General features: G+C 44.8%; 1 protein-coding gene across 1 annotated transcript in view; it reads left to right on the forward strand.

Moving 5' to 3' along the window:
* LOC142312117 (uncharacterized) overlaps positions 1–13005 on the forward strand; it is a 52300-nt gene extending 39295 nt beyond the window's left edge. The window contains exons 4-8 of the mRNA XM_075351002.1: positions 5829–5975; positions 6105–6284; positions 6367–6519; positions 6737–6827; positions 9401–13005. Of these exons, the coding sequence (XP_075207117.1) occupies positions 5829–5975; positions 6105–6284; positions 6367–6519; positions 6737–6827; positions 9401–11049 (2220 nt within the window). The 3' untranslated portion in view covers positions 11050–13005. The remainder of the gene's footprint in view (positions 1–5828; positions 5976–6104; positions 6285–6366; positions 6520–6736; positions 6828–9400) is intronic.
* The last annotated feature ends 12165 nt before the right edge of the window (positions 13006–25170 follow it).

Here is a 25170-nt window from a genome sequence, read left to right on the forward strand (position 1 = left end):
TTCCTGGGGAAGCATCATAAATTTAGCTCCCGGCTTCGGCCTGCATTCTTAGCAACGCCCCTTCCACTGCTCCAGAAGCCGCTCCCTCTAGTGGGCCGTCTCTCCCCTTCATGCTGCCAGAGAATACTGGACGCCATTACATGTGGGGAGCAGACACGGGTGAGATCACCTCCTTGGCTCTGCAACTCTGCAGCACTATATACCGCTCTGTTCAGCGGTATATCACTGTCTTTCTAGCGGTGTGTGCCTGCTGGCTGGCGGTGTATATCAGCTTTTAGCGGTATATACTGACTGTGCCTGCAGGTATATACCGACTGTTTGGCAGTGTATGCCACTTTACTAATGGTATATACCAGCTCTGTATAGCAGTTACTTTCTAATACTGCTAGTAGCTCCTCACCCACAGTAGTGTAATGCTGCTAGAGGCTCACAGTACTAATTGTACGTTTGTTGCTGACATGCGTAACCGCAAGGGTGATAAAGCTTCCCAGGCATCCTCTATGGACCTGTACTATGCTTGTACCACCTGGAAGCTCGTTTCCCAATGGTCGAAGCTATCCACTCTGCCGGGGCTGCGATGCCCCTACTACAGTGTCACAACAGGCGTTGCCGGACCAGGGGGTCGTGCAGTCTGTGGGTTCGGCCCCGCCCACCATTCAGGCAGCACCCCCGTCTGATGAGGCTATCCCTGCATGGGCTCTTCTGATGTCTAAAAGGTTAGATGACCTGGCCGCTCAGATATCCCAGCCTTCCACAGGCTCCCGCAGCCTCCCCCGGCTCAGCTCCCTCAGAGGAACCCGCCTTCGTCTGGTGTATCATCCCCAGTACGTAAAAAGTCTCCAAAAGGCACCATTGCAACCGCTCCGCCTTGTCTCACTCACACGATGGTCAGTCTGACTCAGGCTCCGTGACCCTTACTAGTCACGATTCCCGAGACTCTGACTCTGATTCAGATGTCCCTTCTGAGTCTAGGCATATGGAAGACACTTTAATAGCGGCTGTCAATCACTCTCTGTCGATTTCTGATCAGCCCTCTGACCCGACTTCTCAGTCGGCAATCAAGCGAGCCAAGAAGCCTCCTAAGTCCTTTGCCCAGGATCCGATTTTTCATCAAATCATATCTAAACAGTGGGATCACCCTAATAGGAGGTTTAATAAAAAATCCTCCTCTTCATTTGCTTATCCCTTTCCTCTGGAAATGGTTAAGCCCTGGTCGGTACCTCCCGTTGCGGATCCGCCAGTATCCAGACTGGCTAAACACACGGTTATGTCTGTTTAAGACAGCGCGTCTCTCAAGGACTCGTCCGACCGCGCAGTTGAGGCTGCGGTCAAATCTATTTTCCAGGCTTCGGGCTCCTCTCTACGCTTCCTGTTTGCCATGACATAGGTGGCAAGAGCTATGAGTGTGTGGAGTAGGAACCTGCGCAAGTTGCTTCGCGCTTGAAATATTCCTCCAGAGGCTCTTGAGATTCTTGATTTGTTCTCTCTAGCCTCTAATTATTTTCTTCACGGCTCCCTAGATGCAGCTAGCTGGTCAGCCCTAACGGCAGCCAATGCTGTCTTCGCCCGCATGGTTCTGTGGCTAAAATTATGGAATGCGGACAGTGCCTCCAAGAAGTCCCTGTCCACACTTCCCTTCCAGGGTCTTCGTCTGTTTGGTGAATCCCTGGACAAACTCATATCTGAGGCAACGGGTGGTGAAAGTACCATTCTACCACAAAAGCGGCCTGTAGCCAGAAATTTCAAATAATCTTCTTGGCGCAGGCAGTCCTTTCGGCCTGCCCCCCAAAAACCATCAGCCCAAGGACCGTCCCAACGCTCAGATCGAGGATCCGGTCCCTCAAGGGGCTCTTCTTGACGTTCCCACTCCAAGCAACCTAAACCCAAAGGACCTCACTCTGTACAGGCCCCCTCAGCATGATGTCAGGTATCCCTCAGATCTGACTCCTGTGGGAGGGCGGCTTCTGCTTTTTCGGGATATCTGGCTAGACCACACTCACGATGCTTGGTTTCGAGAAATCGTCATCTCAGGTTACAAGATCGATTTCCATTCCCTGCCGGCCAACAGGTTTCTGCGTTCTCGTCTTCCAAAGTCCAAAACGCAAAGCCAAACCTTATTTCAGGCCATAGCCTCTTTACAGAAAGCAAACGTTATCATTCCAGTGCCCCTGGAACAGCGCAGCAAAGGTTTCTATTCAAACCTTTTTGTCGTTCCCAAAAAAGATGGCTCTGTCCGCCCTATCTTGGACCTCAAACGCCTGAACAAATTCGTGCGGATTCGAACTTTCCGAATGGAATCATTGAGAGCAGTACTAGCCGCCATGGAACCTGGAGAATTTCTAGCTTCCATAGACGTTCAAGATGCTTATTTACACATTCCCATATGTGTCTCTCATCAACGGTTCCTTCGCTTTGCCGTAGGACACCATCATTTACAATTCAGGGCCCTCCTTTTTGGGCTGGCCACTGCGCCTCAGGTCTTCACAAAGGTCATGGCAGCCGTCATGTCCATTTTACACCCCAGAGGCATCCTGGTCGTTCCCTATTTGGACGACTTTCTTGTCAAAGGGAGCTCTCTTCACGTTTGCTCAGAAAGCGTTCAGATTTGCCTAGACACACTGTCAAGGCTAGGGTGGCTTATCAACTTCAACAAGTCATCCCTCATTCCTCATCAGCGCATCACCTTTTTAGGTATGCTGATAGACACGGCTCAGTCCCGGGTTTTTCTTCCAGAGGACAAGAGGTCTTCCATGATCCGGGCCGCCCAATCCCTCCACTCTCGCCGTCACACATCCCTTCGGAATGGAATGAGAGTGTTAGGCAAGATGGTGGCGGTCATAGAAGCCGTGTCCTTTGCCCAATTCCATCTGCGCCCTCTACAACTGGATCTTCTATCCTCCTGGGACAAGAATCCAGCTTCCCTGGACCGGTCAGTCCGCCTATCTCGGTCTGCGCTCAGCTCCCTCGTCTGGTGGACTCAAGCCTCATCCCTATCTCAAGGGAAGTCCTTCCGCCCGGTCCACTGGCAGGTAGTCACGACGGATGCCAGCCTGATAGGCTGGGGGGCGGTGTTTCTCCACCACACTGTTCAGGGACGCTGGTCTCCTTCCAAGCGCTCCCTGCACATCAATGTTCTGGAGATCAGAGCCATATTTTTGGCCCTTCAGAATTTTCAACCCTTACTATTGGGCCTCTCTGTTCGGATCCAGTCAGACAATGCCACGGCCGTGGCTTACATCAACCATCAGGGAGGAACTCGCAGAAAGGCAGCAATGAAGGAAGTATCCAGGATTCTTCTTTGGGCAGAGAAGCACATCCCCATTATTTCAGCTGTCCATATCCCAGGGGTAGACAACTGGGCCGCAGACTTTCTCAGCAGGCAAGGTCTAGCGGCAGGGGAATGGTCCCTCCACGACGAAATGTTGCATCAGATCACTCTTCATTGGGGACTCCCGGATGTGGACCTCATGGCGTTTCGAATGAATGCCAAAATACGTCCCTTCATATCTCGGTAGAGAGACCCGCTAGCGCTCTGCTCCGACGCCCTAGTCTTTCCATTGTTGCAGTTTCGCCTGCCTTACATCTTCCCTCCGTTTCCTCTCATTCTGAGAGTAATCAAGAAAATCAAAGCGGAGGGAATCCCGGTGATCCTCGTGGCCCCGGACTGGCCCAGGAGAGCCTGGTATCCAGAGCTCCTCCAACTTCTCAGCGACACTCCCTGGCGTCTTCCCGACCGCCCGGATCTTCTGTCGCAAGGTCCAATATTCCACCAGAATACAGCACAGCTGCATTTGACGGCGTGGCGCTTGAATCCCTGATGCTAGCCAAATCGGGTCTTTCTTCCAGGGTAGTTCATACCATGCTTATTGCTCGGAAGCCTTCCTCCGCCAGCATTTACCACAGGACCTGGAAGACCTATCTTTCCTGGTGTGACCGTCATAATCGGTCGCCCCTGACCTTTTCAATCCCTAATGTTCTTGCTTTTCTGCAAGACGGTTTGGACTCGGGTCTTGCTCTCAGTACCCTTAAAGGACAAGTTTCTGCCTTGTCGATTTTTTTTTTTCCATAAGCAGCTGGCTTCTCGCCCTCAGGTCCGTACCTTTCTGCAAGGGGTAGCGCATTTGGTCCCTCCTTATCGCCACCCCTTAGATCCCTGGGATCTGAATCTGGTTCTCGGAGTCCTTCAACTTCCTCCTTTCGAACCTCTGAGAGAAATCAATGACTGTCTTGGAAAGTTGCCTTTTTAGTCGCTATTACCTCTATCAGGCAAGTGTCCGAACTGGCAGCTCTTTCCTGTCGCTCACCTTATCTGATATTCTATCAGGATAAGGTGGTCCTTCGGCCTTCCCCCGCCTTCCTTCCGGAGGTCGTATCCTCTTTCCACCTGAACGAGGACATTGTGTTGCCGTCATTCTGCCCGGCCCCGGTCCACTCCTTTGAGAAAGCCCTTCACACTCTCGATCTTGTCAGGGCTTTGCGGTTCTACACCTCCAGAACAGTGCCGTTGCGCAAGTCCGATGCCCTCTTCGTCCTCCCAGTAGGACACAAAAAGGGCAACCCGGCGTCTAAATCCACGATTTCTCGATGGATCAGGACTGCCATCTGTGAGGCATACAAAGCACGAGGTGCCGTTCCTCCTCAATCTGTGCGGGCCCACTCTACACGAGCAGTGGGTGCCTCCTGGGCTATCCGCCATCAGGCTTCGGTGGCCCAACTTTGCAAGGCCGCTACCTGGTCCAGTGTGCACACGTTCACAAAATCCTACAGAGTGCATACGCATGCATCCGCGGATGCTGCTCTTGGAAGACAAGTCCTTCAGGCGGCAGTGGCCCATTTATAAGTGGCCACTGCTCGGTTCTTGACAGTGTTTTGATATGTGTTCACTGCAGTTGCAGTTGTTAGTCAGCTCTTTGTCTGATGTTATACACTGTTAATAGTTCAGTTCCCACCCAGGGACTGCTTTGGGACGTCCCACTGTCTGTGTCCCCCAATGAAAAGGCGAGAAAGGAAAGGACATTTTTGTGTACTCACCGTAAAATGTCTTTCTTGGAGCCTTTCATTGGGGGACACAGCTCCTGCCCTTGTGGTTTTGGTTGTCCTTTTCCTACTGCTTTTACACCAAACTGAGCTAATTCCCGCCTAGCCAGGGTATATGCTGTGGGAGGAGGAGCTAACTTTTTTTTAAACCTAGTGTCAAGCCTCCCCTGGAGACAACATATAACCACTGTCTGTGTCCCCCAATGAAAGGCTCCAAGAAAGACATTTTACGGTGAGTACACAAAAATGTCCTTATTTGTAATTTTATGTTTCAAAACCACATATTGTGCAAGCCTCAGAATCGCGCAAATTCTCCCCAATTGGGGGCCTAAAACTTCTATTGCTGAACTGTAATTTTTACCAGAGGAAGCGACATGGAGGGCTTAAGGCAAGCGGGTGTCATTGGCACGGTAAATCACTGGAGGCACTTGTACTTTATATAGAGGGGTGCAACCTGGGGGAAGTGTGGGGTGATTATATAATTTTCTATTTAAAATAATCAATTTGAATATTCAAATAAGGAAATGACAGACAATCATAGTGTGAAACCACTTTACAGTTGGTTGTCGTAGGTGGAAGAGAGCACCCAGGACATTACAACACCTTGTCATGGCCCTGACAGGAGACAGGATGAGTTGTATTTTGTAACCATTATTTTCTATTGATCCCAGCTTATAAGGAGTTAAAAATACAGCATTTGAGCACTTATTATTGGTGCCATGTAATACTTCACCAACGTGTGCAAAATGCTAGAGTATTGATTTACATTGGCTCATATTATTCCCATTCAGGTCCCTTCAATATCGGATCCTCTCAGTGGAGATCTATATAAGAAAATTCTACTCATTCACCCGTCACTAATGGACAGAGACAAGGACAAGATGGCGGAGAGGATATTACACCTCACCCTAGAGATCCTCTTCCAGCTTACTAGAAAGGTGAGAGATTGTGATGACGTCACATTACATCATTCTTATCTATGGGAATAACAGATGGACAGAACTGGAGAGGTGAGGACTCTGGAAATGTCTGTAGTGAGATTTATTACTGTGTCTCTCCATATCCAGGATTACACAGTAGTGAAGAAGACCTCTAGTGAGCGCTGTCAGGACCCTGTGTCTGAGGGATGGGGAAGACCCCTGAGCCCAATCATGGGATCTCCACCTCCCCCTCTGATACATGAGGATATCAATGTCCAGAAGATCCTAGAACTCACCTACAAGATGATTGAGCTGCTGACTGGAGAGGTGACACTGCTGGGAATGCTGGGACATAATACAGTAACGCTATGAAGGGATTAGGGAATAATGGTATCATTTTATGTGTCAGGTTCCTATAAGGTGTCAGGACGTCACCATCTATTTCTCCATGGAGGAGTGGGAGTATTTAGAAGGACACAAAGATCTGTACAAGGACATCATGATGGAGGTTCCCAGTAAAAGGACACCACCAGAGAGATGTCCCCATCCTCTTTTTTCACAGGTCTGTAAACATGGAAATCTTGCTGTTCCTCTGGATCAATCAGGTAGATGGAGAATGTGTAATGAAATCTCCCTATGATGTGTAGACCGCTATGAAGGTCTTGTTTTACCCACTAGTTTTATACTTGTGTAATGTGAACGGTGGAGATGGCAGGATTAGAGCTGATCATAGATATCACTTCTCCATCTGTCTGTGACTTTTACAATATTTATTTCAGGGTAAAGATCTGACCCATATTAGTACTACAGAGACCTATGTGAGGGGTGATGAGAGGTGTAAAGGAGAGATTCCTACAGATAACCACCCAGGTGAGTAGTGACCAGTAAATGCTGAAACATCAAAGATTAATCTCCGTCACAGGCTGTGTTGCTTTATCGGTAGTCCATTCATATCACAGTGATTTATTCTGCAGTTTGGCCACTCCATTAAAATGTCCCCATTACTTTGGTCCGTACACCGATGTAGTGTTAGATTTTTACCTGAACACATGTTCTTTTTAGGGATATAACGTGTTTTGTTTATTTTACCACGTCTTTTACCACAATTACTTCTCTCTATATGTCTAATATTTCTTTAAGAACCTTACACATTTTATTTACCTTTTTTGATTTTTGTCCCAACAAGATTAGTTGGATATGATTTTTTTCTCATTTTGATCACTGATTTCATGGGCTGTGGTACTCATGTCAGTGACTCAGACACAGCCTGTAATCCCAGTTTATAGCTGGATCTTACAGACCATCTTACCATGGGGTCATCTACCATGGCAATGATCGGCACCCGCGACTATCATCCCAGGTGGGCGATTCTGCCTTAGGGGGGCTTTTAACCCCTGTTTATGCCTCTTAGATACCACTGTTGCCATTGACAGCAATATTTAAGGGGTTAATTTGCCCCAATTGGTTCCAAAACTGGTCAGGGATGATGTCTGTGGGTGTCAGCTGTCATGTACAGCTGACACCCGTGGAATTTCCATTTGCGGAGCCGTATATATACTTATTCCTCAGTGTCGTTAAAAAGCGGAGCTGAGGAATAAGGCCCATCAACAATCCACTGTTAAAAGGCGTATCAGTGGTCATTAAGGGGTTAAAGGTGCAGCCCCCTCTCTCATGTTACCCACTGTCAGCTGCGCTGGGGCAGGTGGGGGTACTGCTACAAATATTTGCTTAGCATTGCCTTCTGATCTATCTCTGTAACATGCTCTCCTAGCGCAGAAAGCATCCGCCTCAACTCAGTCAGTCAATCCTCCTTCATCTGAATGACAACTCTGGGCTGTGGTCCCTCCACTGAGCTGCCATCCTCCACGTCTGAACTGACCCTGTCCTGTGGATGTTTTTGGTCCCACTCAGCTAAGCGTTGTATTGGGGTCGTCCGGTTTTCCTCCAGCAACGACTCCAGCTCTCTTCCAGAGCAAAGGCCTCTAAGCTCCTCCTTCTTCAGTCTCTTGTAGATGGAGTCTGCCATGTCACCGTTTTGTAACTGTTCCCGGTAAGCTGTCCAAAGACAGATGATCCCACTGCTGCTACCAGTTGTGAAGATCTGAGGTTGTGGGTTGTATTAATCACCTACATTACAGCACCTAAATTATAACAGAGTGCAGCGCACGCCACTTAAGCGCGCTCCCAGAGGACCTGCAGAGAGAACGCAGGTTCCGGGAGGAGAAGAAGGGAGGGGAACGCTCATCACAGCGGACAGGGTGAGTGACACGCTGCGCAGCAGCAAAGGAACCAGCGGCAGAGGCTGTCCAGAGGCAGGAATGGAGGTGCAGGAGGAACGTCAATCTCCCTGCCCAGGGGGGCCGATCCCACCGCCGAGGGCGTGACAAGTACCTTGAGGAATCTATCATTATACACATATTCTGGGTTGTTTCAAATATGTTGCCTTTAGTCTGACTCTGTTCAGATTCCAATAAGAACAAGGAAACCTTTGCATGAACAGGTGTGTACAAATGTTTGACAGCTACTTTAAATTTTAGAAAATTGCACATTTTATACTAACTATTCAGGATGTTTGTTAACCTTTTAGGTTATGTCAACACAACGTTTTTTTCAGGCAAGAAGTGACCTGACCATTCTTTATGCCCCTTCTGCTTAGCAGCTGCACACGAGCTTGTACACTGCAAGTAAAAAAAAGAAAAACGTTGGTGACCAGAGATGTAAAAAAAGACAAAAAGATGCTGCAAAAGGCACTTTTCCTGAACCACCTTCTGGTTAAAAAAAAACCATCAGAAAACCTCATAAAGTTTCCCATTTTGAACGTTTATACCCCTCAGTGAATTAATCTATAGGTGTATTGACTATTTTCACTCCCTAAAATTATTATACAGTGGGTGTTGCAGAGTTAAAATTGCAAATATGCTATTTTAGTTCCCAATGCATTGTGCCAGTCTTATGCTTCGGGAAATACGCACACTGCAAATTGTGTTCTTCCCACTACAGCATTGCTAAATACGTATGTGGGTGCGTGCTGTGATTGTTCACACTGCACAGAAGGGGATGGATATGTGACTTTGGGAGTGCGGATTTTGCTGCATTGTTTTATATAAGCCATGTTGCTTTTCAAGAGCTGTTTTTTTTTTCTTTTGACCAATGCCTCACCTGATAGGGGTCGTGTGTTTTTGCTGACTTGATTTTTATTGGTATAATATTGAGCTATATCATATTTTTGAAGCTTATTATTCCAATATTTGTAAAGCAGAATGAACAGAAAGCCAAATGTTATGCCGTTCGGTTTAATGTTAGATTGTGAAATAATTTTTTTTCTTATTGAATAACTTTAATTTTTCTACATAATTTGGAAATTTTAAGGACATTTTATATAAAAGAGTTGTAAAAATATATTTTTGGGGAATAAAAAAAATAATTGCTTTTATTCTTGGCAGATGACTGTGCCAGGAGATCAGAAGGACAACTGACATCAGCAATTTTGAAATCTGATCACCTTAATATCGTACAGGATACAAATGAAGTGAATGCCGCTATCCCAGATATACCATCATCTCTTCACAGCAAAGATCTATCATATGATCCCGATTCATCGCAGACTGATAAAATAAATAAACACAAGAAAAGGAAAGTTAAAAAAGTAAATAAGCCATATTCATGTTCAGAGTGTGGGAAATGTTTTAGAGATCAAGCACATGTTAAAATTCACCAGAGAACTCATACAGGGGAAAAGCCATTTTCATGTTCAGAATGTGGAAAATGGTTTGCACAGAAATCAACTCTGGTTAAACACCAGACAATTCACACAGGGAAGAAGCCTTTTTTATGTTCAGAATGTGGGAAATGTTTTGTAGATAAAGCGCATCTTGCTTCACATCAGAGACAACACACAGGAGAGAAGCCATTTTCTTGTTCAGAATGTGAGAAAAGTTTTGCATTTAAATTTCATCTTGTTGAACATCAGAGGAAACACACAGGGGAAAGGCCTTTTTCTTGCTCAGAATGTGACAAAGGTTTTGTACGTAAATCATATCTTGTTGAACATCAGCGAAGTCACGCAAAGGAGAAGCCTTTTTCATGTACAGAATGTGGAAAATGTTTTAATAAGATATCATATCTTGTTAATCATCAGAGAACTCACACAGGAGAGATGCCTTTTTCCTGTTTAGAATGTGGGAGATTGTTTTCAAATAAATATACTCTTGATTCACATCAGATAACTCACACGGGAGAGAAGCGATATTCATGTTCAGAGTGTGATAAATATTTTGTTACTAAATCAAGTGCTACTACACATCAGAAAATTCACACAGGGGAGAAGCCATTTTCATGTTCAGAGTGTGATAAATGTTTTATTACTAAATCAAGTCTTATTCAGCACCAGAGAACCCACACAGGTGAGAAGCCATATTCATGTCCAGAATGTGGGAAATGTTTTGCTTTGAATTCAGGTCTTACTAAACACCAGAAAATGCACACAGGGGAAAAGCCATATTCCTGTTCCGAATGTGACAAATGTTTTGCATTCAATTCAGGTCTTACTAAACACCAGAAAATGCACACAGGGAAAATGCCATATTCCTGTTCCGAATGTGAGAAATGTTTTGCAACGAAACAACAGCTTCTTACACATCATAAAATTCACACAGGGGAGAAGCCTTTTTCCTGTTTAGAATGTGGGAAATGTTTTAGAAATAAATATCTTCTTGTTTCACATCAGAGAACTCATACAGGTGAAAAGCCATATTCATGTCCAGAATGTGGGAAATGTTTTACATTGTTTTCAAATCTTTGTAGACACCAGAAAATTCACACAGGGGATATGCCGTATTCATGTTCAGAATGTGGGAAATGTTTTCTAGATAAACCACATTTTGTTTCACATCAGAGTACTCACACAGGGGAGAAGCCTTTTTGTTGTGCAGAATGTGGAAATTGTTTTATACATAAATCAAGTCTTATTAAACACCAAAAAATTCACACAGGGGAGAAACCTTTTTCGTGTGCAGAATGTGGGAAATGTTTTGCATATAAATCACGTCTCGTTAAACACCAAAAAATTCACAAAGGGAAGAAGACATATTAATGTTCAGAATGTGAGAATTATTTTGCAAAGAAATTACATATCATCAAACTCACAAAGGGGAGAAGCCTTTTTTCCTGTTCAGAACATGGGACAAGTACTGGAGATAAATATTATCTTGTTTCACACCATAGAACTTACACAGGGGACAAGTCAAATTCATGTCCAGAGTTTAGGAAATCTTTTACTCACAAATGACGTCTTCTTGAACATCAAAAATCTGACACAGTGTAGTAGCCAATATCATCCCTCAAATGTACAAGAAAACATGTAACATCTAACAAAGTATAAATATAAATAAGAAAGCAATTTGGAAGTTAGATTAGGATAAAAAAAATATATGCAATTACTAATAATAATTCTTCCAAAAAGCAAATAAAGAGTAATGATTAGCGAGCTTGCTCACCATTGCTCGATACTTGATCGCTCATGCTCGGCCAAGTATTGCAGGTGCTCAGATGTGACATTCGTGAAACATCAAACACAAACAGCAAGCTCACTTTAGTGAATGATGTGAGATAGCACACCAGTGAGAGCCACTTGCAGTGTCTGAACGGCTCTCGGGTGGGGGGTAAAAACAATATTTTAGGATATATTGTGTCCAAAGAAAAACAACAAACCCTGCCATCCCTTTTGCAGAAATGCTCTTTTTATGGCTGGCTGTATGCTAGCAGAGTCATACTGCCTAATTATTGACCTCCATCATACTCGTTACTCGAGTTGAGGCTATTCGAGCGCTTAGGCCGGCTTCTCACTTGCGATTTTCTCGCAGTAGTGCAATGCGAGACAATGTCGCATTGCACTCAGACACATGTTAATCAATGAGGCAGCTCCCATCTGCTATTTTTTTCTCAGTCCAAATCGGACTGAGTAAAAAATCTCAGCATGCTGCGTTTTGGAGAGTTTCTCGCGCGAGTCTGTCCAATGCAACTCTATGGGAGCAGGTAAATAAACGGACGTCACACGGACTGGCACTCACACCATTCTATTGACATTCATTTTTTTTTAAATACATTTATCGCATGTTTCACAAAAAACTGGAAATGAGTGAGGTCTCACAATGTCGGTCAATCTCTACCTCTGTCAGTCGGTCTCTCCCTCTCGGTTTCTATTCTCTCTCTGTCGGTCTCTCTCTCTCTCTCTGTCCATGTCGGTCTATTCCTTTCCCCCCCTCTCTCATACTCACCGATCCCCGATCACCAGCGCGGCGCTACACGGCGTTCACACTGCTCTGGCGGCTTCTCTTTTGAAAGAGCCGGCCGCTCATTATTCAATCTTATATTCCCTGCTTTACCCGCCCACCGGCACATATGATTGGTTGCAGTCAGACACGCCCCCACGATGAGTGACAGCTATCTCACTGCAACCAATCACAGCTGCCGGTGGGAGGGTCTATATAATGCAGTAAAATAAATAAATAATTAAAAAAAAACGGCGTGCGGTTCCCCCCCAATTTTAATACCAACCAGGGTAAAGCCACACGGCTGAAGGCTAGTATTGTCAGGATGGGGAGCCCCACGTTATGGGGAGCCAACCACCCTAACAATATCAGCCAGCAGCTGCCCGTAATAGCCACATCCATTAGATGCGACAGTTCCGGGACTGTACTCGGCCATCCCGAATTGCCCTGGTGCGGTGGCAATCGAGGTAATAAGGAGTTAATGGCAGCAGCCCATAGCTGCCACTAAGTCCTAGATTAATCATGGCAGGCGTCTTCCCGAGATACCTTCCATGATTAGCCTGTAAGATTAAGAAAATGAAGACATACACCCAAAAATCCTTTATTTGAAATAAATAACAAAAAAAAACAACCCTCTTTCACCACTTTATTCAAGTCCCCAAATACCCTTCCACGTCCGACGTAATCCACAGAGGTCCCTCGTCGCCGTCAGCTCTGCTACATCGGAAGCTGACAGAGAGCTGTCAAAGACCACGACGGCTCTCTGTGAGGTCCCCTCAGCGACTGAAGTGAGTCGCGCTATCAGCAATAATGTCACTGAGGTTACCCGCGGCCACAGATCTCAGCGAGAGGACTTCTGCTGTGGCCGCGGGTAACCTCAGTGACTGCACCGCTGATCACGCGGCTCACTGCGGTCACTCAAGGGATTTGCAGTCACCGGTGAGACCTTCACCGGTGACCGAAAATCAGGGGCCATGCCACACAGACAGAGCCGCAGGATGACAATGAAGTCGGGTGAAATTCATCCGACTTCATTCTGATCGTGCGGCTCTGTCTGTGTCTGCTGTCAGCGGCCATTCAGCTCTGCTGCATGGCTCTGTCTGTGTCTGCTGTCAGCGGCCATGTAGCAGAGCTGAATGGCAGATGACATAGTAAAAACGGATCCCATTCGCATCAAACACGCATTGCACACGCACTGCAATCATGAGAAAAATCCCAGGATCGCAGTGCAGTTGCATTGCACACTGATCTTAAGCCTGCTTTACATGTTACGATTCTGCATACGATATCATATGCGATTGTAACCGCCCCCATCGTATGTGCGGCACGTTCAATTTTGTTGAACGTGCCGCACAAACAATTAACCGTACTTACGTACTTACGTACTTACAAACGTACTTACCCGTCCATACGACCTCGATGTGGGCGGCGAACGTCCACTTCCTGGAGTGGGAGGGACGTTCGGCGTCACACGGCAGCCGGCCAATAGAAGCGGAGGGGCGGAGATGAGCGGGACGAAAACATCCCGCCCACCTCCTTCCTTCCGCATTGCTGGCCGGGAGCCGCAGGACGCAGGTAAGATTTGTTCATCGTTCCCGGGGTGTCACACACTGCGATGTGTGCTACCCCGGGTACGATGAACAACCTGACGTTCAATTCATGAGGAATGAACGACATGCGTGCGATGAACGTTTTACCATTCATTCGCAATCGCACGTAGCTGTTACACACACAATGTGTAAATTGGCATATCCTAGACAAAGGATCCTGCCTTATCTGAGAGGACAAATTCCAGTCGTTTGGTGTCATTCAGACGATGCGGCAATTTTCGTGACAAACTTGTGAGGAACAGACTTACTAGCCCAGTGACTTGGTTAGACAAGTGTTGCCCACCGGGTAATTACCAGTGTGGCCACTGCCGTTTTTGCAACCTTCACTTGAGTGGCCGTTCCCTGCAGGTGGGCTTGCATATGCACACGGTACATCAGTTCATATCATGTAAGACGAAGTTTGTGGTCTATGTAGTTCTATGCCCGTGTGACAGGTTCAACATAGGCAAAACAATCCGATGCCTGTACATACGATTCAGGGAGCATTATAATTCGGTTACATCAGGAAATGGTTCCCCCAGATTGATTTCCCATATTCAGGAGCAGCATGATAGTGATCCTAATGTCCTACGTTTTGCCGGCCTAAAAAAGGTCTCTCTCCCTTTTAAGGGGGGCGACCTGCATAAACTTTTATTGCAAGAAGAGACCAGGTTAATTATTAACTATGGGGCGCAAGGTCCACAGGGACTGAATGATCGGGTTGATCTTACTGTGTTCCTGTAAAATCATGATCCCAAGCACATTGGTTGTCTGTTTTTATGTTTATTTGATTGTTATAAATATGTTTGTATTTTGTACATGCATTACATGCTAACATTTTATAATTGTGAATGCGCACAAATCTCCGATTGTTTTTACGTGGGTCTGTGGCAATCTGTGAGCACTCCTTTAAAAGGGGTGTAGCCGTAGCTCCACATGTGGAGCCATGGAAGCCCAATCAGTGGGCGAAACGGCCGTCGTCCGTTTTGGAGGAGCCAGCTCACAGTGCGTCTCCAGCCCTACACCCTGCACGATTTTTGAAAAAACTACATCTAGCACAGCGGACGAGTGCGGTTCTTCATTTGCTCTTACCCCATCATCCATGGACTCCTCCTTGTGACGGGCACCCCGCTTCTGGACTCTTGGTTTTTCCCAGCTCTCCGTTCGGGCACAGGCGATACCGCAGGTAACTCACGGTGGTGCAGGACCTAATCCTTTATATTGCTATATTATACTGTCATCGTCTTTTGGTCCTTGTTGCACACCGCTATATGTTACCAGGACATTGGTGTTAGTAGCGGTTTATTCGGCCTGATTTATTCTTTGCCATGGAAGTTATAGAGAGCAGTGGTGATTTACCATCTACTACTACGGGCTTATTAGCTGGACACGCTGATGCTGGCTCCTTCTTTGGAGATTGCAATTTTAAAAAAGACACTGAGGTCTTGGGTGTGAAAACACTGGTATTTCAAATACAGACTCTGGCAGAAAAAGAGGTCAGACTGTTTTGGACTATTCAATCCCTCCAATCGTATACTGACTGTGACCGTGTGCCACGTGGACTCCGTATTATAAAGACTCTTTCCCATTTTCAGGAGGATCCCACGTTTACTGTGCAGTGGGAAAACATTCAGTTAGAGTGTTCAAAAAAATTACTGCATTTGGTTTTAGATAAAAACAAAGAGAATTATGCTGCCTTGACTGTAGAATTAGACATATTGAAACAAGACACCCGAGCACGGATGTCTGCTGACGATTGGAATGCTTTTTGTCAGAGATTGGATAAACGGTTGGTAATCGTACAGACAGAGATTAAACATAAAAAAAGGGAGAAATTCCTTAGAGATAAAAAAGATTATGAAAAGAAACAGATTTTTTGTTGGACTAAAGATGGGGGCCGTAATTATAGACAGAGGGCGCATATAAGAAAGAGAGGCAATTTTGGTTCCAGTAGGGGGTACTGGACCACGGACTCGGAATCCAGTGGATCCGAGGACGTGGTCTCAGGCCCCTCTGGGATAATCTCTAATGCCGCCAGACCTACCGCCCCTTTAGGAGATGGATCCGACAGGGGGGTAGGAAGAGGAACAAGAGGCAAGGGCCGCAAGAGGAAGTCTGTGACTTGGAGGAATTAGGTTTTCAACCAAATTCTCATCTCTCAACTGATACGATTATCAACCTGACATCCCATACCCTCACCCCTGATATGGTCTCTGTATTAACCAAGGGTTTCAAATTTTGTATTCCAGAAAATTTTGATTTTGCTGAATTTAAGATTGACCTCTTTAAGGCTATTAGGAAGATCCACCTGTACAAACATTTTCAAACAGCACCTGAGTCGTCAGGAGCTGTTCCGGCCTGGCATATTCCATGTAGTGTGGCCAGTTCCCGGTTTGATGTTACAGGGGCCTTTAATTCTGATGTCGTTCAGGATGCTGAGTTTTTGCTCAGCTTAAATGAACCGCATCGGATAACTGACACAGTGGTTCATAATACCGTTCCGGTTTTAGAGAGATTTACTAAAGGGGTCAAATCGGATTTTTACCCCCCCACTGTGCCAGGAAATTTGATAGATTTATATCAGGAGGCAGTCTTGAAGGACGTAGAATCTTTATTATATGCTAAACCATCTCAGAATTTGAGTGAGAATGAGCAATCTGCGATACGTATCATGCAGGGCTGGGAGGACACGGTGTTCCGGGAGGCGGATAAGGGGGGCAACGTTGTCCTCCTAGCCCGGCATGATTACATCTTGGAGTGTAACAGACAGTTGGCTGACAGATCTACGTATGTTCCTCTCCTTTCTAATCCTATTCAGGATTTTAAGAAATCCTTGGTGCGATTTTTGGACAGATACGTGGGACTGGGGTTCCTGTCTCGTTCACAGGCTGACAAATTGATTCCTCCCTTTCCTACTAAGCCCCACTGGTATTGCATACCGAAAATAGATAAGAGTAGGGATAATCCACCGGGCCGTCCGATAGTGGCCGGCATCGGCTCTCTCACGGAGCCTTTGTGGCACTATCTGGATTGGATTTTAAGACCAATTATGGGTCATATCCCCTCTTATGTAAAAGACAGCGGTGACTTTTTGACATTGCTGAAAGGTATGACGTGGCAAGAGGGCTTTTCTTTGACCTCAATTGATGTGGAGAGTCTGTATACTCGTATTCCCCAAAAACTAGGAATACAGACTGTTAGAGAGATGGTGGCGCAGACGGGAAAGGATGCTCTAGTTGCAATTTCGTTGAGGAAGCCTTGGATTTTGTTCTTTCTAAGAACGCTTTTATGTTTTTGGACCGTTGGTACTTGCAGTGCAGGGGTACCGCTATGGGTACCCCTGTCTCTTGTGCCATGGCCAATATATTTTTGGGCTCCTTCGAATGCAAGTATGTTTTTTTTGGATAGCAACCCTTTTTTGAGACATATTCGCCACTATTTGAGGTATGTGGACGATATATTGATTGTGTGGGCTGGCACTGAGGCTCTTTTCTCTGACTTCGTGTCATATTTAAACACCTGCAACACAATGAATATGTCTTCCACTTCCTCCTTTGGTGGCGATACCCTCAATTTTTTAGATATTGAGGTCTCCATCAGAGATGGCGATGTTCATACTCGGTTGTTCAGAAAACCTTCGGCATCTAATTCCCTTCTGCATTACCAAAGCGCTCACCCGCTCCACACCAAGACAGGTTTGCCCTATAGTCAATTCCTGAGAGTACGTAGGGCAAATAGTTCAGAGGAATCTTTTTTTCAACAATCTCAGGAGTTGAAAATTAGATTACAACAAAGAGGCTATCCCAGAAAACCTGTAGATTCGGCCTGTGAGAGAGCCAGTTCACACAGCTCCACATCTGCCCGTAGGAATCGCACCAGTAAAGATGTTGGCAACTTGAATAGGTTTGTTTTCAACTTTAAGTTTGGACCTTTGGAACATACCATCAGGGGTGCGGTTTGTAAAAATTGGCATATCCTAGAGAAGGATCCTGCCTTATCTGAGAGGACAAATTCCAGTCGTTTGGTGTCAGTCAGACGATGCGGCAATTTGCGTGACAAATTTGTGAGGAACAGACTTACTAGCCCAGTGACTTGGTTAGACAAATGTTGCCCACTGGGTAATTACCGGTGTGGCCACTGCCGTTTTTGCAACCTTCACTTGAGTGGCCGTTCCCTGCAATGGGCTCGCATATGCACACGGTACATCAGTTCATATCATGTAAGACGAAGTTTGTGGTCTATGTAGTTCTATGCCCGTGTGGCAGGTTCTACATAGGCAAAATAATCCGATGCCTGTACATACGATTCAGGGAGCATTATAATTCGGTTACATCAGGAAATGGTTCCCCCAGATTGATTTCCCATATTCAGGAGCAGCATGATAGTGATCCTAATGTCCTACGTTTTGCCGGCCTTAAAAAGGTCTCTCTCCCTTTTAAGGGGGCGACCTGCATAAACTTTTATTGCAAGAAGAGGCCAGGTTAATTATTAACTATGGGGCGCAAGGTCCACAGGGACTGAATGATCGGGTTGATCTTACTGTGTTCCTGTAAAATCATGATCCCAAGCACATTGGTTGTCTGTTTTTATGTTTAGTTGATTGTTATAAATATGTTTGTATTTTGTACATGCATTACATGCTAACATTTTATAATTGTGAATGCGCACAAATCTCCGATTGTTTTTATGTGGGTCTGTGGCAATCTGTGAGCACTCCTTTAAAAGGGGTGTAGCCGTAGCTCCACATGTGAACCCGTGGAAGCCCAATCAGTGGGCGAAACGGCCGTCGTCCGTTTTGGAGGAGCCAGCTCACAGTGCGTCTCCAGCCCTACACCCTGCACGATTTTTGAATAAACTACATCTAGCACAGCGGACGAGTGCGGTTCTTCATTTGCTCTTACCCGATCTTACACACACAATGTACCTTACGATGCCGGATGTGCGTCACTTACGACATGACCCCGCCGACACATCGTAAGATATATTGTAGTGTGTAAAGCGGGCTTTAACGTGAACTAAAATCGGCCGACTTTTTATCATGCAACTCGGACCGATTTTACACGCATAAGTGTGTTTCAAGCCTTACCGTGTTTGAATCGAGGAAAGAGCACTCGAGCATCTTAGTTTTCACTCATCATTACGAGTACAGAGCATTGTACTGCTTGCCCATCACTAATAAAGAGCAATGCTCCATGTGTTATTTATTTATGATACCTATCTCTTCCATTTACTATTCCCTCAATTTCCCATTATTTAGTATTTCTTTAGGCTGAATATGATCTCCAGCTTTTTCATTGTCCTCATCCTTCCATTCTCCAGGAACTGTGATCTTTTAGATTTTCCTTTTGCAATCCAAAATTCATATTCTCTGAAGAAAAATATGTTACAGTTCCTCCTGAAAGTTACAGTTCCTCCATATTGGAATGAAATCTAGTATGTTACTTATACTCACTGCTTTTTTCATAATCCAGCAAATCATATAAGGCCATGTGCACATGTTCAGTTTTTGGTGCTTTTTACCTCCGTATTCGAGTGTTAGGCCACATTCACACATTCAGGATTTGGTCAATATTTTAAAGGGAACCAATCACCAGGATTTTCGTATATAACCTAAAGCCAGTGCTATACTGGCACTATCAGGCTGATTCTATACATACCTGTAATGGTCAGCTCGGATGTTTTAGGTTTTGAAATCCAAGAAAGTAAAGTTTATAAAATGAGTAGCTTCTTGAGTGACAATTACACTGGACCAGATCATATATCCATAGTTATCTCCTCCCCTTGTTAGAATTAGCATAAGCATTATACAAACAACTATCTATACAGGGGTCTCATGTACAGAAATATTAGGGCTACAGCCAGAGGTGTATCTAGGCTTTCCGGCACCAGGGGCAAGAATTCAATTTGGCGCCCCCCCCCCCACCCTATGTGACCATTTATATGTGATTTGCACACTTAGTCACGTGATGACGACCTGCTCTTAATAATTCTCTCAAAGTTCAAAGAGAAACATAGGAAGAAAAGCTAATTGTCTCATGCAAGTATGAAAATCACATATGAGTGGAGAGGCCATGTGGTGTGTGTTAGAACCAGCGAGCAGAGCTGAATCCTGACAGGGAGTATATTACATGCTGTTAGGATTGGGCTACACTGTTTAATTTTATAAGTAAAGGGTTTCTCCAGGTTTGAGATAAAAATCTGCAGTCACTCTATGTGTCACTCTATGTGACTGTAGACTTCTGAATTCTCACACTGCACACTGTCAGGATTCTCTGGTGCCGGCGGTGAGTGGGAGGTCACGAAACTGCAAGTATGTGATTTACATGCATGTGGTCACGGGCAGACTACACATGTTTGGCTTCGCTCAATGAAAATGAATTGAGGCCGGACACATCTAGTCAGAATGGCCAGAAATATAAAAACCTCATAGTTGCGCTCATATGACCGTCCACTCTCGTCACTGGCACCGGAGAGTCCTAAAAGTGCAAGTGCTGTGAGAATTTAGAAGCCTGCAGTCACCTAGAGATACTGGAAACTTTAATCTCAAACCTGGACAAGACTTTACTTATACAGCTAGGCTTTGTGCGCACTAGAAATGTGAAGTTTCTCAAGAAAATTTCTTGTGAAACTTCTGGGAGTGGAAGATTTCCGGACCTCCGGAAAAAATCTGCACCAAATCCGTGGTAAATCCGCATGCGGATTTGCCGCGAATTTGCCGCGAATTTCCCGCAGGTTGTTCCCTGCGGATTTTGCAGGCTGTAATGCAGAAATCCGCAGGTACCTGCGGAAAAGAATTGACATGCTCATTTTCTCAAGGAATTTTCTCAAGAAAATCTTCTCAAGGAAATTTCTTGAGAAAAATCCGCAGTGTGCGGACAGCTATTTTTTTTTCTCATAGGATTTGCTGGGAAATGTCTGCACAAAGATTGCAGACATTTCTCAAGAAATTTCCGCAGCAAATCCGCGGGTAAATCCGCGGGGAAAACGGCCTAGTGCGCACATAGCCTTAAGCAGTGTAGCCCAATTCTAAGTAAAGGGGTTGTCCAATCTTACAATTTATGTATTGTTACTTGTGTACAGGATCACAACTAGTAACAGCACCAGAACCACCAGAGGTACAGAAATACATAATTAGAACTCCCATCAATACAGAAACACAGCATCACAACTACCAAAAGTACAGAAATTCATCCATATAACCCCATAAGTTTAGAAACACAGCATCAAAACCCTCATCAGTACAGAAATACATCATCAAAACCACAAGAATGGTACATCAATTGTAATGTCAGGTCAGACACATAGACATTTGTATTGCAGGAATCTACAACTTCCAGTACATCCTTAAAGGGAATTTGTCACCAGGATTTTAACAACTAATCTGAGAGCAGCATGACGTAGGGGCAGAGATCCTGATTCAAGCGGTGTGTCAGTTACTGTGCTGCTTAGTGTAGTTTTGATAAAATCACTGTTTAATCAGCAGTAGATTATCATTACAGGACTGCTTGGCATGCTGCAGGTAGTCCAGCATATCCATGAGCTCTGTATAACTGCTAAATCTGCAGCAGAGAAAACATTGATTTTATCAAAATGACAGCAAAGAGCTCAGTAAGTGACACATCGCTGGAATCAGGGTCTGTCTCTACATTATGCTGCTCTTAGATGGATGAGCAAAGACCTGGTGACAGATTCCTTTTAACAATGGTAAGGAGATACTTGGGAGTTATTAGTCATCATCAGACTGAGGACTATACAGGAACTACAGTAAGGCCTCGGTTCCACTTGCGTTTTGCACGGACGAGTGTAATCTGATAAAACATCGAATTGCACTCGCACCAGTGTAAAATGATGGGGCAGTGTCCATCTGCAATTGATTTTTCATGATATATTGGCATAAAAAAAGAATTGCAGCATGCTGCGAGTGTCTGAGAGTCTCAGCTCACACAGCCATACAGGTCTACGGGAGCGTGTGAAACATCACACTGCACTTGGATGTCATCACAGTGCAGTACGATGTATGCAGAGACAGGCCGTGGAGAAGGGGGAAAATTACTCCCTCCGTTTCTCTTGACCGAAGCTGTGATCTGATCGCAAGATTGGATCACAGCTGCATGACACTTGGCTCATGCTCGCAGCAGAGCCTGAGCCAAGGGTCATTAGCATATCGCATCTAATGCTTTCGCATGGGAAGCAATGCGCAAGTGGGACTGAGGCCTAATGATGAGAATTAGTCAGTATCACAAATAAAGGCTGGAGTCACACCAATGCGAGTGCAACAGATGCGATATGCTAATGACCCTCTACTCAGGCTCTACTGCAAGCTACGGCAGCGTCACACGCACATACCTGCCCTGCGACATCGCTGTGACCGGCAAACCGCCTCCTTTCTAAAGGGGCGGTTCGTTCAGCATCACAGCGACGTCACAGCAGCGTCACTGAACCGCCACCCAATAGAAAAGGAGGGGAGGAGATGAGCGGCCGGAACATCCCGCCCACCTCCTTCCTTCCTCCTTTTCCGGTGGACGCAGGTAAGGAGATGTTTGTCGTTCCAGCGGCGTCACACACAGCGATGTGTGCTGCCGCAGGAACGACAAACAACATCGTTACTGCAGCAGCAACAATAATTGGGAAGGGGGGACTTGTCACCGATGAGCGATTTTGAACGTTTTTGCGACGATTCAAAATCGCTCATAGGTGTCACACATAACGACATCGCTAAACCGGCCGGATAAGCGTCACAAATTCCGTGAGCCCAGCGAGATCGCTTTAGCGATCTCGTAGTGTGTAAAGCTACCTTTTAGTCTGCAGGTTGATAGCATTTTAAGCCTGCACATTGAACCCAGCTGCCGGGAGGAAATGGAACTTTAATCCTCCTGGCAGCATTCGGGTGTCAGTGATGTGGACGAAGCCGCTTCAGTCACCGCTCTGTGTATTGATAACGTTGTCTAAAACTGGTACCAAATTTGTCACTTTTTTAATATGTATTTTAGTGGTGGAGAATAAATCAAAATGTGTAAAAAAAAAAAAAAAAATCTTGTGTGATTATTCTTCAAGATGCATCATAACATTTCATTTTTCAGTCAATGTGGCTTTGTGAGGGCTTATTTTTTGCGGGACAAGAGGACATTTTATTGATTCAATTTTGGGCTACTTATTCCGCTTTGATCGCTTCTTACTGCATTTTTTGCTGCCTTATGCGGAAACTAATCCCCCCTCCCAATTTTGACAGCTTTTACATGTTTTCTGTTTACGATGTGTATCAATCAGGCTAATTCATTTAATATTTTTACAGTTTGGATTATAATGGACGAGGCAATACCATGTGTATTTACTATCTTTATTTTATATGGACAAAAAGGGGGAGGGGATTAAAAAAAACAACTTGTCATGTTTTTTAAAACCTGTTTTATTATATTTTTGTATCTTTAGAGGAATTGAACCTGTAATTGTCTGATCTAGAAGTGCTATATACAGCACTACTAGAGTATTGCTATTTATAGTAAAAATCACAGTCTCCTTTGAAACTTAACCACAGGGGTTTTAATGAATGGCTGGCACAGAAGTCTTCATTAGACCTTTAGCTCCCATAGCAACCCATAACCACCCTGAAAACATGTCGCTGGGCGGTCAATGGGCACTTAGAATGATGCGCTCACATGCCGGTGCATTGTTAAAGCCGCTATGAGAGGTTGACATCTACATTTAATAGATAATAGTCGTGGGTAGTTGTTAGAGGCAGATTATGACTGTATGTCCCGCAGGGGTTGCACTCACACGCAGGCCCTAGAGCCTTGGGGCCCAAAAAGTCCCTTTGATCTACAATGGAGTCTTGCGTGGTGAGCGTGCATACAGGCCATGGAGGTTGTGTGCATTACTTATTTGAAAGAATTGTACCTGTTGATTCCAGGTCTTTCTGTAGCTCTCCAAAGGTGGTCCTTGACTCTTGAACAACACGTCTGATAATTCTTTTCACTCCTCTGTCAAAAATCTTGGAAGCACCTGATGATAGCCAGTCTTTGATGAAATAATGTTCTTTCCACTTCCAAATTATGGACCCCAACAGTGCTAGGGATTGGAGTCTTCAGTATTTTAGAAATTCTTCTGTACCCAATGGCATTAATATGTTTTTGCAACAATATGGTTGAGAAGGTCTTCAGCCAGCTCACTGATTTTACCCATCGTGAGATATTTCTTGTGTGCAATCATTGTAATTAGACACCTTTTTATAGGCTATCAGTTACATATAACTTAATTTATGGACATCTCTGGTTTAATTTCTTTGCCTGTGTGGATTGGAGGATTTATTACCGACATCTCTTGAGAAATTAATGTCAATAGTACCTTTGGAAATATATTTACTTAGAAAATTGGTGATGTGTTCAATACTCGTTTCACCAGCTGTATGTCCCCCAGCCTGGGCCCCTTTCCGATATGCATATGCCCCAGACTGAGCCCCTTTCTGGTATACTTATGCCCCAGCCTGGGCCCTTTTCTGGTATACATATGCCCCAGCCTGGGCCCCTTTCTGGTATACATATGCCCCAGCCTGGGACCAATTAAGGGGTGTCATATCCCCTAGGGTCCAGCATCTGAATCTATTAGGTTTATTTACCATTAATCTGCACAGCCCCTAGATACAATTACCTTACACTTTCCATCCGGTGTATCTAACACTTTATGCACATTGTGTGTTTCTGTTTGTATGAATATTACCTTTTAATTGATATAGAAATAAAGTATACAATTTTATTAGGAGTTTTTGTTTGGTTTAATAGTTGATACCCTTGATACTATAACCTTTTGATCTTTTGTTCTCCATTCTGGTGTATATACAGTGGTGAAAAAATAAGTATTTGATACACTGCTGTTCTTGCAAGTTTTCCCACTTAGAAGGAATAGAGAGGTCTGTAATTTTTATCGTAGGTACACTTCAAATTTGACAGACAAAATAAAAAAAAAATCTATAAAGTCACTTTTTATATGATTTTTAAATAATTAATTTGCATTTTATTGCATGAAATAAGTATTTGATCACCTACTAACCAGCAAGAATTCTGTTTCTCACAGACCTGTTTTTTTGGGGTTTGTTTTTTTTAAGAAGCCTTCCTATTCTATTCTCATTACCTGTATAAAAGACACCTGTCCACACACTCAATCAACACCAGAGACAAAACTGTAGACCTGTACAAGGCTGGGATGGGCTACTGGACAATACTCAGGCAGCTTTGTGAAAAGGCAACAACTATTGGCACAATAATTAGAAAATGGAAGAAACAGAAGATGACTGTCAATCTTACACTGTCTTGGACTCCATACAAGATTTCGCCTTGTGGCGTAAGGACTAGAGATGAGCGA

This window comes from Anomaloglossus baeobatrachus, chromosome 5 (assembly GCF_048569485.1).
Source record: "Anomaloglossus baeobatrachus isolate aAnoBae1 chromosome 5, aAnoBae1.hap1, whole genome shotgun sequence".
Classification (NCBI taxonomy): Eukaryota; Metazoa; Chordata; class Amphibia; order Anura; family Aromobatidae; genus Anomaloglossus; species Anomaloglossus baeobatrachus.